The following is a 16296-nucleotide window of genomic DNA, read 5'->3' as shown; positions in this document are numbered from 1 at the left end:
TTTGGCAGTTCCGCACTGGCTTCATTTTTGAGCCCTGGCTGTTGCCGTTGATCACAACAGGGTTTCTTGCACATTTGCGGCGGCCCATCAAAATCAAAACATCGGCCATCGCTAATTGATTTAATATTTTCAGAGCTTAACCATTTATTAGGAATCCTGTTGGAATACATATATAATTTGGTTATTCATTGTATTTATTGGATTCCAATTTCTGGGGGAAAACACTGAATAGCAACTCGATTCACTAAAGTCTCTGGCTTTTGTTAGATATCCACTGTCGGCTAAAAAAGGTTGCAAATTTCCGATCCATCATTAGCATAGTTAGCACGCATTAGCTCAGAGAGCTAACTTTAGGGCTTTTTTACTATTCAATGAGCGTTGCCATCACCCTGAAAGTCCTGCCGAACCTTGTTCAAACTCTATATGGAAACAAAAGGAACAAATACTCAAATATTCGTATTGAACAACCAAATTTGATTCAACTGACGTAATATTAAATTGTGTAGAACCATACAGTTTTTAAAGATTTATGCCTTCAGTAGTAACCAGTGGACTTTGGACTAAGTGACAGACACAGGTGGTGCAGTCAGACAGTAGTAAGAGTCTGAGTAATTGGGATTTGTTGACAATAAAATTAGGAAAAAAATCTGGAACTAATCTTTCAAAAGTCATTAATCAATGTGTGAAAGCACATTACTAAATCTAATCTGAGGCAGACACAAATTTAAACATCTGTTTTTTATGAACAAAATTCTATTGTGTTACACCCAATTATCCTACCTGACCTTCCATCTCTTGCTCTCTGTTGATTGGATGCAGTGAAGGACACTCAACAGTAACATGCTTTAGATGTTGCTCGACATTAGGCTTGGGCGGTGTCACGGTATGAAGGTATACCAGGTTATAAAGAAATCCTGAAGTTATGTTTTTAATACCGTCATAAATACAGGTGCTTCTCTCTCTATTTGAAAGACACAGCCACACCTAGTGGTGGAGGGAGAGGTTACAGGACTGTAAACGGCTGGTGGTCAGCAGGCAGAGAGCGAATATGAGGAATAACAGCATGTTTTTTACATCTGACCTGGTGAATTAAGAATTTATTTCTACTAAACCAGAGCTGGTGATTGTTGAAACAGTGAACTTATGAACTAGATAACTAACAAAAGTAACAATTTGGGTGAGGTTTATTTTGTTTCTGTTGACTTTGACTGAAGTGTGTTTTAAGTGTTTTGAGTTAATGAGACAATTAAACCTCATTAGTCTTCCGTGAGTGAGAGAAAGTTAGATTAAAAAATTATGCAGGTGTATTTCTCTGTTTAATAAGGAAAATATGTGTGAGAATATTACTTTTCTTCACATTTTGTGGATTTCTACTGTGTAGTTATTAGTCTAAAACCTGCGAGAAAGTAGTGAAACTTCAGGAAGGTATGAAATATTACATACCGCCCAAGCCTACTCGACATAACATCTACAGAATGGATTATTGCCATTATAATCCAGAGGATTATAACCCGTTTTTAACTGGGCATATTGGGATGGACAATAAAAAGAAAAAAAAATGTGATTGGAAATAATGTAAAAATTCAATAAAACAATAGTAACAATCATACCTTTCTTTCAAGGTATAAAAATATTCAACACTGTAGGCTAAGGCTAAAAAGTGGTACTTCCCTTTGACCACGTGCCTTTGAACAGTTGGCTTGAGAGAAACCAGTCAAGTTTTGTGTGTGCTGGACTCAGTTTTCAAGAATGACCGTCCGCAGCTGATCCTCCTCGCTCATGCTGACTGTAGCGATGGCACCGTCGTTAAACTCGAATGAAGTCCCGCCGTCGACTACCATGCAGGCATCCCAGCACCGCGAGCGGACAGACACCCTGACGCAGCACAGGGATCATTAGATTAGATTCAAACAGCTCTAGAGCTTCTGTACAGTGTCGGTTCTGATTTAGCTTTTGTTCTGAGAATGAGGGACATGCACTGACTTGCTGGCGAAGCCTCTCTGCTGGCTGCTGGAGAACACTCTGTTGACGATGGGCTCCCTGATGCTGTAGAGCAATCGTCTCGCGTCCGGACTGAACACCAGAGACTCGTTGTACTCATCAGTGACTGAACACACAAAAACCTCATCACATAAAAACAGTGCCTTAACCCTGAAACACCTGAAACAACATCAGTTTTCACTAGCATTTAAACCTTTGACACCTGAGAAAATTAAAAACATGAAAGAAAATCATAATAACCAACTTTTCAAGAAATGTCCCACAATCTGCAAAAAAATATGAGTAAAAGGTAACAAGGAAATGATCTGAAAATTGGGGGATCATTAGATACAAAAAAAGACGAGGGAAAATAAAACTATAATTCTCTTAATTATATATATAAAATTATGTCACGGAAAAAAATGCTTTTTTTTCTTAAATTCATTTTCTTGTGTTTTGTTTGGGTTTATTTTTTTCACTTTTTTCTAATTTTCTGGTGATTTTCTAATAACTTTTTACTAATTTCTTGTTTATTTTTTTTTAAATGCTCATCGACCTCGTTATGCCTTTGAAGAAATCAAGCTAACTTGCTCAAGTATCAAAGGTTTAAGATGTTCAAGTCCAGAACTTAAAAAAGAAGATTATCGACTCACCCTTTTCAATGAAGTCCCGATTAAGTGGGATATCAAGCCCTGTTTGAGACTTTCCTGAAAAAAGACATTTGTCAGTGAAGTCAGGTGAAGTATTTGGAGACATACTTCAGACATCAAGACCTGCATGTGTACATACCGATTTTGAGCACCTCTTCCACAGCTTGTTCAGCCAGTTTGTTGATGTTATATGACCTGTGGACACCAGGAGAGAAAAACACCACAGAGCAGACAGGCACAAGTGGTATTAATCATCTCATCTGACTCTCAGCAAGAAAGTAATTGAGCGCATTTTCAAAAATTTCAATGATTTCCTTTATCATCATAATTGGTGAAAACAAGACAAGAAATTTCACTCAAGTCCCATCAAAACATTTCTAGTGAGGACTGATACTGCTGTTTTCCCACAGGCAGGGTTTGGCCCTATTTAAATGTTCTGTGCTGCTCTAAAGGCGTTTTTTTACATTATCAGCCTTTGTGTATTTAGGTTAAACTTGTTGAACAGCAAATTCTGTGACCACTGCTTGAGCTAAAAGATGGATGAAAAGTAAAGACTTCTGTCTCTGAATTTTCAGAACTGTAACAGTGTTTCCAACAGGATTACAAGTACAATCTGTGTGTTGCGGTAGCTGATGATGGGAGGGTCACGGGGTTAACAAATTTGTCTCTTTTTTTTCTCTTAAATCTTGCGTTTGTGTCTCTTTTCTACTATTCTGTGTCCTCTCTCTGTATTCCAATGTTTTGGGGGGTAGGCAGAACTCTTCATGAGTTCTATTTTTCCTCGGCAGCACTTTGGTGAGTTTTAGTCGAGGGCTGATCTGATCAGATCAATGGATGACAGGAGCAGCTGCTACGGAGAAAGCAAGCATAGATCCCGCGAAATGAAAGTTTCAACTTTTACTGCGCCTGGCAGTCTGCTTCTCTGTCTGTGCCCAGAGTACACTCTGCACTCTGAGAGTGTGAAGCAATGAACAACTCAACTGCATATATATTCCAATAGAACTCCTAACAAATGGTCTAGCCCAAACAATACAAAATCAATTTGTAGTGGCAAATGTTTTGATCATGGTGGGCAACCAAAATAAATTAATGTGTGGGAAATAACAAAATGGCCCCATATCAGGAACAGAAGAAAAGGTATTCACTTAGTAAAACACTGGCATACAAATGCAGTTACCAGATTTGTTACAAGAAAATTGTTCGATTCACTGATTCAAAGCAATCTACCGCAAGCAACATTGTTATGGTAGCTAAAGCCTCTTTCCCACTGCACAAAAACCCACTAACATTTGGCATTTTTATGCAATGGGAATAAGTACAATTACTACAAATTACTTTATATATGCTTCCTCTAGGCAACATAATTAGAAATCACTCTGTAAATTTCCATTGTTTTGCTGATGATATGCAACTGTATCTATTTATGAAACCAGGTGAAACTGATCAGCTATCTAGACTTCAAACATGTCTTATGGACGTTAAAGCCTGGATGAGCCGTAATTTCTTGATGTTGAATTCATACAAAACTGAAGTTATTGTTCTTGGCCCCAAACACCTCAGAAACTCCTTTTCTAACGATGTAATTTCTCTAGATGGTATTACCTTGGCCTCAAGCACAAATGTAAGGAAACTTAGAGTTATATTTGATCAAGATCTATCTTTTGCCTCCCATATAAAACAAACTTCAAGGACGGCTTTCTTTCACTTGCGTAACATCACAAAAATTAGACATATCCTGTCCCAAACAGATGCTGAAAAATTAGTACATGCATTTGTCACCGCTAGACTGGATAACTGTAACTCCCTTTTATTCGGTTGCCCCAATAAATCTCTTAGGTCTCTCCAACTGGTGCAGAACGCTGCTGCACGTGTTCTAATGGGAACCAAGAAAAGGGACCATATTTCTCCTGTTTTAGCTTCTTTGCACTGGCTCGCTGTGAAATCCTGGATTGAATTTAAAATCCTCCTCCTTACTTGCAAAGCTCTAAATGGTCAGGCTCCATCCTATCTGTCGCAACTCATAGTTCCTTACCGACCCTCAAGATCACTGCGCTCTGAAAATGCAGGGTTACTTGTGGTTCCCAAAGTTTCCAAAAGTAGGATAGGAACCAGAGCCTTAAGTTACCTGCTCCTCTCCTATGGAAACATCTTCCAGTTTCAGTCAGGGAGGCAGACACCGTTTCAACTTTTAAGGGTAGGCTTAAGACCTTCCTCCTGATAAAGTTTATAATTAGGGCTGGCTCAGGTTGCCTGGACCAGCCCATAGTTAGGCTGACATAGGTTTAATCTGCCAGGGGACTTCCTCTGATACACTGAGCTCCTTTTTCCTTCTCTTGCTCCCACTATCTGAAAACACTTGTGTGTTTACTCCATTTCGCTAACTCCGTTGCCTCTTCGGAGCACTCCTGCTCCCTTAATTCCTAGTTTTCCTGGAACCTGGCTGCAATCTTGCCTGTGCCTGATCGTGGTGATAGCTGCACTGGTGCTGTGACCCGGCCTTGGGTCATGCTCGTGCTTTGGCTGCACTGATACTGTATGCCGAGCTCGCCCTAATCATGGTCTTGGTTTTGCTATTGCTGTGGTCCTGTCTGAAGCTACGCCTGTGTTCGTGCTTGACGCAACCTTCTACTGCCATTATTATGAGCCATGAGTGCAATTTACATCTATCGTTATTGTAATATAACATGCGTCTGTTTCCATTATTGCTGTGCATCTCTCCCCCTCTCTTCCCCTCTCTCCTTCTCTTTCCTTTTTGTCATAATTGTAATTCAATTGTTATTTATGATATCTATTGCACATCTGTCCATCCTGGAAGAGGGATCCCTTGTCATCCTCTGCCGCTCATCCTGAGGTTTCTTCCCTTTTTTTACCCCGTCACAGGGCTTCTTTTTCTGGAGTTTTTCCTTAGGTGATGTGAGGGTCTAAGGGCAGAGGGATGTCATATGCTGTAAAGTATCTGCGTGCACATGCTTATTTTGGTTGGAAAATGGGGACACGTTGGCCACTGGGAGCTCTGTAGTATTAAATACTGTGCTGACCAAGACCTGTTTTTTTCCTGCTGTAACGCAAATATGCCTCAAGCCTTGAAATGACTGACTGGCTCAACATGTGTGGCGGTTCTTGGCTCTTATTCATGTTTACTGATTGCTTTAAAGCAGACTAAAGAGTGTGTAGGCCTGTTGATAGGGAGTTTTAGCTCCTTCAGAAGTTTTGAATTCTTATTCAGAGAGCTGTCAGATTAGCTGTCTCTTAGGTCTTATGTTGACCATGAGCCACATCCCAACTTCAACTCTCTCAAATACACAGTGGATGAGGATTAGGCAGTGGTGAAAAGTTAAACTGAATGTAGAGTATAGTTATATTTACCAGGCTTTGGATCCTGTCCCTGTGCAAATGCTGAGTCCTGAACTCTTCTGCTTCTCCCACGGGCCGTCATCCACAGAGATTTCGTAATAGGAGGCCCTATGAAGCAAGAGGTTAACATGGGGTTTGAAGGAGTTTAACTTCATCCTGTGGTGGACAGAGATTCCCCCGATGAGTGGTGGAGACGAGCAGGGTGATGGTGATGGGGGGCTGGAGATTAATGAGGGTTACAGCATGCATGCGGACATAGGCACACCACGATTAGATGGAGTTAACGTGCATTGGTTGGGATGACAGAGGTACCTGGAGGACAGAGACTCTCCAATGAAGATTTCATTCAGGCTTCTGACAGGGAGGAGGCTAGACTTGGAGAAGCTCTCAGGTAGTGTTCCTGTCCCTGAGAAATGTCACATAGTTAGTTGAAGAACAGTGAGAGCAAAAAACATCAAATGACAAATACATAATGATCAAGTTCCTAATTGGAGGTGATTCTCAGTCCGGACTGAGACAAGTGCACATGATGGGTGCTGGAGTCGTACTCTGCCGGCCGTCCACAGTGGTTATACGGTGAGCCTGGCTGTGCTGCTCCAGGCTCAGTTGCTGTTCGTGCAGGTCCACGGGGGTGGGGTTGATTCCTGTGCCCTCGAGATGTACACGGATCCTCTGACGCCACAGCCACCTGAACACAGCACAGGAACAGAGCAACATTAGACTGACTCTAAACCAGTGGGTCATTTTTTAATATTGGACAGTTATAATCTGAAGACCATAGTAAATGCAGCATGACAGCTCTTTCACTAAATTACAGACATAGAAATAGACTGAATTACAATTTCGTTTACAGTGACTTCTAGGTAGAAAACCCCCATGGCAAATACATAAATTGAAATGGCACTAAGCAAGCATTGCCTCAATCGGTTAGTTTTTTGTGACCTAAAAAAAAAAAAGAATTACAGTTTCAAGGCTCATTAATACTCCCTTTACGTATAAAAACAGATGCGTCCGTTTCAAACATTGTAAACGTCTCTGTCCTCATACTTCTATACATTCTTGATGTTGGCATAGATACAGCCAATAGATGGTAATAAAGGGCAGAGTCAATAGTTTCTGACAACAAACAAGGTGACGGTGGAGGAAGTCCTAATATTGTATTTTTTTTTTCTTTTTGGGTGGCTAAAATACATCCACAGCAGTACATTGTTTAGCTTCACTGTACAAAATCATACAAAAATATCAATTACAGTTAATAGATAGATTCCTATATGGCATTGGGGGAGGGAGACAAAGTGAGAACATAAACTAAAATGATTTAAGAGGCACTGGATCATTCACCAAAATGTTGCAACACCCCTAATCTGGGTATTAATCTAAACTGGAATTTGACCTAAAAACCACCACATAGATTCTGACAGGGACTTTTACTGAACACTGTGACTAAACTTCAATTAAAAAGTCCTGGGCAGCAGCCTTAGAATAAATCTCAGATACAGTGACCTCTAGTAGCAGAGAGGTCAATCATACAGACACACTAACTGGATTTAAGATATCCCACAGGTTGTGAGGACACAGTGGAGGGGTATTAGACACCTTGTGACTTTCTCTAGACAAAACAGGTTTAAATTTGTCTGGAACTACAAGCACAGAGCTGTTTACCAGTTTACAGACAGACGTATTGGCACTTGAGACACTACCAAAGACACTCACTCGTAGGTTGTCAATAATGAGCTCGGTATGATGACTGAATTGAAGTGCGTCTCTTTTTTCTCTTTGTCTTCTTTTACAACTTTATATTATCATGTCATTGTGCTGTGTGTTTGCTCTGACCTGCCGAGGGACTGCAGGTGTGAATATGCTCTAAGATAGAATCTGGTACAGAGCATCAAATGCTAACAAAACTGTATGTGATCCCTTTGAAATACAAATAATTTTTTAAATTTTTTTCATTAAAAGCAAAAACAAAGTAGGACAGGGCAGCATGCTGACTGACATAAAGTCACAGTGCAAGGATTTTTTTGTGGGATTGTTTGTGGGTAAATACGCACCTGAACTCACCACGACAGAGTTTCTCCAGTGCCTCTGGGAAGGCACGAGTGTATCGCACAGGCAGGCACAGGTGACCCTCTGACCTGTGGTTGAAAGAGAGAAATGTAAAGAACTCAGCTGAGTCTGAGAGGGCTGTTAAATACTAACAATGTGGAGTAATGACATGAAATGTTATGTGCTTGTGGACAAACTTCCAAACTTATTTCTCCACTACTTTGTCTTTCAGAGTATATCAGTTATGACTATTCTTTACACATTTAACAACCCCAGCCCTTCCCAAAAAGTGCTGTCCAGTGTTTTACCTCTCAGGGTCTGTGTTCACTCCAACAACTGGTTTATCTTTGCTTAAAACCTTGCTGGCAACAAGTAGCATTGTCCCATCACCTAACAAAACAAACTGCAGTTAGAGAACTTGTATTGTTGTCCGAAGCCTTTGTTCACGTGACTTTTTGCCCCCTGAGTTGAATAAGTTAAAGTCCTGCCCATTCTCTACATCAACAAAAATTGGTATTCAAGGAAGATTCTTAAAAACAGAGTTTGTTTATGCAACAAAAATGAATAGCTATTCACCATTAGCCACAAATTTTGACTTCCCTGGAATGAATGGCAAGTACTTTCTATATATTGCATTTAACTCTTTGAAACCTGATTGGTTTGATTTTATTCAAAAACATTGGAAGAAGGCGATGAGCAACTTAACAAGCGTGGCCTATAAATTACCTAGAAATTTGTAAAAAGTAAGAAGAAAATTACTTGAAAATAAGGAATAAATAAATAAAGTAGAAAAACAAACAAGAAAAGGACCCCAAAGGTTCTGAAAATGAAATATTTATGTTTTTTTCCTATAACAGAAATTTAAATATATAATTATAAGAATTACAAATAAAATTTCCTGGACATTTTCTCTATTTCTGATAATTTTCTAATGATACCCCCTCCAATTAAAAAAAAAAAAAACAAAAATCCCAATTTGAGGAAAACTTCTTGCTAAGTTGATCATTACCTTCTATTCCCAATGTTTTTGAAAGGAAGGGTTAAATAGCTTGTGAAAGGCAGCTGAACGCATTGAAAGGCACATGAATGCAGCAAGAGATAATTTTGTTTGATCCAGGTTTCGAAGCCTTAATGTCAGAGGCCAAATGACCAGATCATAAAAGTCCTACCTCCAGCAGAGATGATGGCATCTGCCCATCGAACGACTTCTTCATCATATTCTCCTCTTTTCACAACTCGTACATCAATGCCTTGTTTCCTGCAAACATATAACCATAAAACAGTCTTTTATGAGTCTTTCCCTGCTACAGAAAAAAAACAAAATCTTCCTTATCAGCTTCTTGGAAATGTGACTGAGATAATGTTCCTGTAATGGGTCACATCTTACCACAGACTCTTCACGATGTGTTCCACATTGTTAGTGTGGATGTTGTGTCTTTCCAGCAGGCCGCTGTAGCTGGAGCCCTTCATAGCAAGCTGCAAAACACAGACAAGAAAGTGTTTGTTTTGCTTGGGAAGTCACAAGTAGGGCAGCAGCTGTATACCAGCTTCAAGATACACTGTGGTATGATAAATGGCGGTTATCAATTTGTGTACATTTCTGTGGTATTGAAAGAAAATGTAACTGGAGGGAGAGTCTTACTTTTATTTTAGCTTTTTTAAATTTAAACATTAACCCCTTAAAGCCTGGAACAACATCAGTTTTCTTGTGCTGCATTCAGATGCATTTAAACCTTTGAAACCTTTTTTAATGATAAGTAATCAAAATGTCAATCAAATCATGTCAAGAAAACATTGTTGTTGTTGTTTTTAAATTTGTTTTCTTCATCATTTGTTTTTTTCTTTAAGGTGTTTTGTCTCTTATACACACAAGAATGTTAAATTATTATTATTATACATGAATGAATGTTAAATTATTATAATCATAATTCTTATGTTGATGGTGACTATTATTGTTATCATTTTCTTTAATTACTCATACCACAAGGTATAGGGGGGTTGTGGAGGGTAGGCTTGAATGAGTAGAGGAAAGTGGGCATATTTAATGATTTGTTATCTGTCTATTTCTGCTAAATAAATAAAACCCAAAACATTATAATACAAATAATTTCCCAAAAAAACATGGAAATCAAATTATAATACTATTTATTACTATTTATTAGCTCTTACTTGAAACCTTTTCCAATGTTTTTGAAAGAAACAAAGCCAATTTGCTTAGGTTTCAAAGTGTTAAAGGAAGTTGTTTCGAGTTTCAATCATAGAATTAAAAGGTTTGTTCAATCTCCCCAAAACTTCTGATTTCATTTCTTGAAAGGTCATTGTTAATGATTATAATACTATTTCTATAACACCGAATACCGTGAAACCGCGATATTTTCTGATATGTCATACTATAAATATCTCCTTCAGATGCAACCCTAGTCAGGGTCACGCCTGAAAGTGAAAGCCACACTTACCAGCTGCTTCAAGTCCTCCTCAGAGAGTCCTGCATAGCGATACCGCTGCTGTTCAAACTCATATCGAGTCGTCTTTGTAACCACGGCGACTTTCTCCGGTTTGAATCCAGCTTTGGGCTGAGATGAGGTGTTGCATGCTGAAGTGTGGAGGGGCCGAGCTGAGCTCCCAAACAGCAGGCTGACGGCTCGATTCCCAACACACACAAAGTTCACCACTGAACGGCGAGTCATTCTTACAAGTGAAACCATCAACTTAATTACATGTCCGGGGTGTTGAACGAGGGTTATATTGTTATGCAGCAGACATTCTGGGACATATGTCAGTTCCTTGTCCACATGAAGTTAATGTCCATTCACAAAAGTCACACACCCAGCTGCCAAGGACGGTCACCAGGTCCCCTAAGCTCTTCCCTAACTGTTAGGGACCCGTTTAAAACTTCAAAATATTACTTTCCAACTCGAGTGTTTCCTCGAGCAAGTATCAAAACAACTTACTCGCTATTTAACGAGAGTTAGTAACCATACTAACCGTATTTGGTAAGGTTAAAAGACAGCCTGACCAGCTGAGCTCACAAAGCTAAATGTAGCTAGCAGTTTGCTCACAGGGCGCACGCGAGTAGTCCTTCATATGACACTTCCGGCTGGGTTTACTCCAACTACGAACCCAGCTGAGACCGAATCACACTCCTCAGGTCCGAAACATGTTTAAACACGAGTTAACACACATGTGGAGAATAAACGACAACACAAGCGAGCTCTGTCCACTCTGCACGTACACGCAACCTGGAACGAACCCTCTTTGTACGTACGCAACGTAGCGTTTCCTGTGATTGGCTGCGGAGCGGTGACGTTTTGTTTTGGCCGCTGCCCCCTGCAGCTCGTGCTGCGTTCACTGACACATGAAAGACTGGAGAAATAACAGGCAAATTTAACTAGAAAAGGCCATTCATTTCATTTTGGGGTTAAGTTTTATTTAGGGGCTGTTTGCGATTTGTGAGAGAAGAATTTAAAACGGAGCAGCACTTTAGACATTTTTTCCTAAGAACTGAGTAGGGAGTTATACTTTTTGATTTGGCTTAGGGAAGAGATACTCAAATTTAAATGTATTTTGATTTTATTTTAAATACCTTCGTAAGCACAAGTGGGTTTTAAAGGCATTTTTTTCTCAAAAAATCTCCCAAATCACAGCGTTTACAATAGCCAGAGCAGTGAATTACGGTTATTTGTGGAGATTTATGCATTTTCCCTCAGTCACTCAGGGAGGCTCAAGGAACAATCTTTGTAGTTCCAGGGAAGGTTATGATATTAAAACAAGCAAGAACACCAATAAAAAACCATAAAGTCATACCACAGCCATTCCCCTACTGTTATGTGTAAACATAGGTCCCTTATTTATTTTCATTGTTATTTAACCTTTAATTCACTATGAATATTCCTATTTGCAAAAGGAGTCCTAAACAAAACAGTAAAAAAGTTTTACATAAAAGAACAAACAGACTAAAAAGAAAACAGCAAAAAGTTAGAACAAACAGCATAAAAATGAGCCCAAAATATGTCCACTTGTGGCTGTGGCTACTTTTTTAGAAGTATTGAGTTCACAAATTTTAATTATTTTAATTCCTCATATTTTGTTTGTTCAGTTAGGTGTTCACTTACTATTTGTGTACGTTTTATTTCCCAGTGGACCTAGCACATTGGGTGCCCTAGGTAAGCTTTCTGTCACGCCTCCCATACCCCCCACACCCTCCTATCCCTTAAAAACTAAAATAAAATTATAATACCAATAATAACAACAACAAGAAAATTAATAGCAATCATTTTTAATTGTGATTATGTTTTATATTTATTGTATTTATTGCTAACAGGAATAAGAGACTATGAGAAATCTAATCAAATTTTTATCTTCTTATTATTTTAATTATTTATTTATTTTTGCACTGTGTCCCACATGGCATTTGCAGGTTGTTGTTTTTTGTTTGTTTGTTTTGTTTGGTTTTTGTTTTGTTTATGTTTTTGGCACCATTTTTGGCCTAAAAAACATGTTTATATTATTTTTACTTTTATTTTTTATTGTAATACGGGAAAAAAATCCATGAAAGGTCATAACCTCAGTGTCCTTAATAGTAGATATGGCACTGAGCCATAAAACACAGTGTCTGAGTTTGTCTCCGGTGAGTCGACACTCGTGTTTTTTTGTTATTCATTTGTGTTCTGTTTGCACTAAAATATTGATTAGTTTTTATTTATGTCACTTACTAACTAGCTGCACATGTGAAAGTGTGACTGTAGCTGTCGAAGGCTAAAGGAGGGGGTCCAGCATGTTCAGCTGTATACAGCAGATAACAGCATTGGCCAGAGGGAGACACAACTGCCTTCTCTCAGTTATAAATTGCTTAAATTGCTTTAAATAAAAAAAATCAGCTACCTGTATTAAATACATACAAGAAGGTAGAGGTTAGAAGATCCTCAGAAGCCAGGTGAAGACTGTTAGAAAACTATATAACACTTCAGGCCTTGGCAGCTGAAAGGAAACAGCATTCATGTCTGGTGATTTCTCTGGGGTGTAGATTTAGCCTTTAGCATTAAGAGTGATAGAGTTAAATGAGGCCACAATCCCCTCTGAATCTGTTGTAAGTTAGAATGGAAGCTTTGCTATTCAATTCAAATGGACCAAATCAACATCCTAAACCCTTGTGGAAATTGACCTGTTTTCACTGTTCTTGTCTCATGTTGTTTTTTCAGTGTTCTGTTTTTTGTCTTTCAGTACTAAAAAAACATTGAGCTGTTTTTTTTTTTTTTTTTTTTTTTTGTGTGTGTGTGTGTGTGTGTGTGTGCGTGTTAACCGAGTTTTATTTCTAGGTGTTTTACCTGTAGTCTTGCATCTTCATTTGACTTCTTCTCTCATATAAAGTTTGGTAGATATTGCTAAAAGCTGTTAAGTTTTTAAAATAATGAGAACTTATGAAGAGCAACAAACTCACCATCTAAATCTGAATGACCTCAGAAAGCCTCACAAGGTGAGCTTTGAGCTTTGTACACCTGAACTCAGGCTGGACTCACTATTGACACAGTAACAGACTGCCGTGATGACACAGAGAAACGCAACATGTGAGTCAGTGGGCCCGGGTGTTGGTGATCCTGAGCAACAGCAGACCTTTCATGTGCTTGTTATCTGGAGATGGCAGTTGGCATATGACTGTCAGGTGCTCAAGTGCCAACCTCGCAGAGTAGGTAGCTGTCCTGGACCCCAGATACAGAGGGCCCAAAAACCACAGTTGCACTGTTTGTCCATTTCTTATTTTATTTTATTGATCATTTATTTTGTTTTGTTTTTGTTTTTGTTTTATTTTACTTTATTTATTAATTTTAAATCCATTAGAGAATGTTCACTAATATATTTAGAACATGGCCTTAAATTTCATTTCATATCATTTCCTTTGAGAAGCGAACCAGCGTCTCTACTTCCTCCGCAAACTGAGGAAAGCTAGAGCCCCGGCCCCCATCATGCACACCTTCTACAGAGGCACCATCGAGAGCGTCCTGACCAGCAGCATCACCGTGTGGTACGGCGCCTGCTCCACGTCCTGCAGGAAGAACCTCCAGCATCGTGAGAGCAGCTGAGAAGATCGGCGGTGCTTCTCTCCCCTCCCTCCAAGACCTCTACACCTCTCGTCTCACCCGCAAAGCCCTTGGCATTGTGAGTGACCCCACCCACCCGTCACACAGCCTCTTCAGCCTGCTGCCATCAGGGAGGAGACCGCAGAGCCTGCGGGCCAGGATCAGCAGACTGCGGGACAGCTTTGTCCACCAGGCTGTCAGGATGCTGAACTCTATCCCTGCTCTGCCCACCCCCCTCTCCTGCTCTGCACCCCCCCCCCCCCCACCCCCGACGCTGAAATCTCTCCCTGCTCTGCCCCCCCTTCCTGCCTTGTCTATTTTTAATGTGTCATTGTTTGAATTGTCATTGTTTTTATCTCTTTTACAGTTTTATATTTATGTCTACTCTCTGTCACAGAGAGTTGAGAGTAATGTAATTTCAATCCTCTGTCTTGTACATACTGCAGAATTGACAATAAAGCTGACTTTGACTTTGACTTTGACTTTGACTTTCATTGTTTCATATCTATTTAATTTTATTTAATTTTATTAATTTCAAATCTATTAGAGAATGTTCACCAATATATTTAGATACGGGGGGCAAAAGCCTCCATTGCACTGTTGGTTAATTTATTTTTTTTTCTTATTTTATTTAATTTTAGTTTAGTTTAGTTTAGTTTAGTTTAGTTTAGTTTAGTTTAGTTTAGTTTAGTTTAGTTTAGTTTAGCTTAGCTTAGCTTAGTTTTTTTATTTTATTTTATTTTTTATTTTTTAGCAATTTATAATTAATTAGAGAATGTTCATGAATATATTTAGATACAGAGGCCAATAGCCTCAGTGGCAGTGTTTGTCAGTTTCTTATTTTTAGTTTAATTTAATCTTATTAAATTTAATTTAATTTAATTTTATTGATTTATAATCTATTAGAGAATGTTCACAAATATATTTAGATACAGAGGCCAATAATCTCAGTTGCACTGTTTGTCAATTTGTTATTTTTATTTTATTTTATTTTATTTTATTTTATTTTATTTTATTTTATTTTATTTTATTTTATTTTATTTTATTTTATTTTATTTTAAATCTATTAGAGAATGTTTGCCAATAGAGTGCAACAAACCCCTAACATACTGTCCAGCAGTGCTACCTCACAGCTCTGTCACAGTGCACAGGCACTCAAAAGTGCTTTACAAAGTTTACATATAACCAGATCATTTAAAGATACCATTAAAAATCACCGGTGTATTTTTTATTTATGTAATTTTTTTCATTATTATTATTATTATTTTATTTAGTGATCGATTATTTCATATATGGATGTACATGAATATTTTGATTTGATGACCATAGATGACATTGGTTAAGTGGAAAACAGTTTAAAAATATTAATGGCACTCAACCCTAAAAGCCCCACATCTACTGCATGTCATTTGGTTTTAGAAATTAGATTATTTGCAAAGTTGTTACAGACTTCTCATCTCTAAAATACAATGTCAGTGTATTCCTGCAGTTGTAGGTCATTTTAATAGCTGTGTCTTGTAGAGGGGCCCTGTGTCAAAACTTTATTTTAAGAGCTATTTTTGGGTTTTTCATATTGTGCTTATATGTTACATATTCCTACAGAATATGTTTAATCAAATAATATATATCCTGTTGAAACAGTTTGTATAATATGTTACACATTAATGCACCGACTCATTTTGGCAAGACTGTGTATCCTTGTTTAATCTCTGAATTTCCATCTCAGCTCCTACAACAACTCTAAATTACACTGTGGAAACTAAATTGTTACATTCATACTGTTAATGCTCCAATGAAACCCATTTAAACTGCAATTTTTGATCCCACATCAAATCATAAAAACATGCATTGTATTTTTTTTGGCCGTCATTCTGGGCTTTTGCCTTTGTCATTTTTACTATCTTCCTCCTGATGACGTTATTTTTACCATATTTGGCATATGGAGAAAATACATGCTATTTCAATTAAGTGCACTGTCACAATTGATGTTGCTGCTAATCATTGACATATCCCAGGCTGTGATCATAATTTTTTTGTGTGTGTTTTTGTTTTCATCTAAAAACATAGTGAAATACTGACAAAAACCATTTAAACCCCATTTAAAGGGTTTATATTCTGACAGTTAATGCACATTTGATATTTATGATTAGGACTGATGTTGGTTAAAAAAAATAAACTCAATGAAAGTCAAA

The 16296-nt window shown here is 38.3% G+C and overlaps 1 protein-coding gene across 2 annotated transcripts; it reads right to left on the bottom strand.

Moving 5' to 3' along the window:
• Positions 1 to 352: 352 nt before the first annotated feature.
• On the bottom strand, positions 353 to 11263 carry nadk2 (NAD kinase 2, mitochondrial). Of its 2 annotated transcripts, none has more exons than XM_042509271.1 (12): positions 10487 to 11263; positions 9418 to 9506; positions 9200 to 9288; positions 8339 to 8420; positions 8036 to 8119; positions 6533 to 6672; positions 6297 to 6390; positions 5997 to 6140; positions 2770 to 2825; positions 2634 to 2687; positions 1984 to 2107; positions 353 to 1875 (listed from the first exon to the last, which is right to left on the bottom strand). In XM_042509271.1, exons 1-12 carry the CDS (start codon positions 10733 to 10735, stop codon positions 1737 to 1739), a joined length of 1344 nt encoding a protein of 447 aa, XP_042365205.1. In that variant the 5' UTR covers positions 10736 to 11263; the 3' UTR covers positions 353 to 1736. The 2 variants fall into 2 exon arrangements, with proteins under 2 accessions (XP_042365205.1, XP_042365206.1); XM_042509272.1 differs by having other exon boundaries at positions 5997 to 6092.
• Between the last annotated feature and the right edge of the window lie 5033 nt (positions 11264 to 16296).

Source organism: Plectropomus leopardus, chromosome 20, assembly GCF_008729295.1.
Source record: "Plectropomus leopardus isolate mb chromosome 20, YSFRI_Pleo_2.0, whole genome shotgun sequence".
Taxonomy (NCBI): Eukaryota; Metazoa; Chordata; class Actinopteri; order Perciformes; family Serranidae; genus Plectropomus; species Plectropomus leopardus.
This window is presented reverse-complemented; position numbering and strand designations above follow the sequence as displayed.

What these genes read in the sequence shown, in the direction of transcription:
- nadk2 (XM_042509271.1), bottom strand. Translation starts at nt 10,735, where the DNA reads ATGGTTTCACTTGTAAGAATGACTCGCCGTTCAGTGGTGAACTTTGTG. An exon ending in TGCCATCATCTCTGCTGGAG is followed by an intron (nt 8,421 to 9,199) that starts GTAGGACTTTTA and finishes TTGTTTTGTTAG; the next exon opens with GTGATGGGACAATGCTACTT. An exon ending in TCGGGACTTCATTGAAAAGG is followed by an intron (nt 2,108 to 2,633) that starts GTGAGTCGATAA and finishes TTGTGTGTTCAG; the next exon opens with TCACTGATGAGTACAACGAG.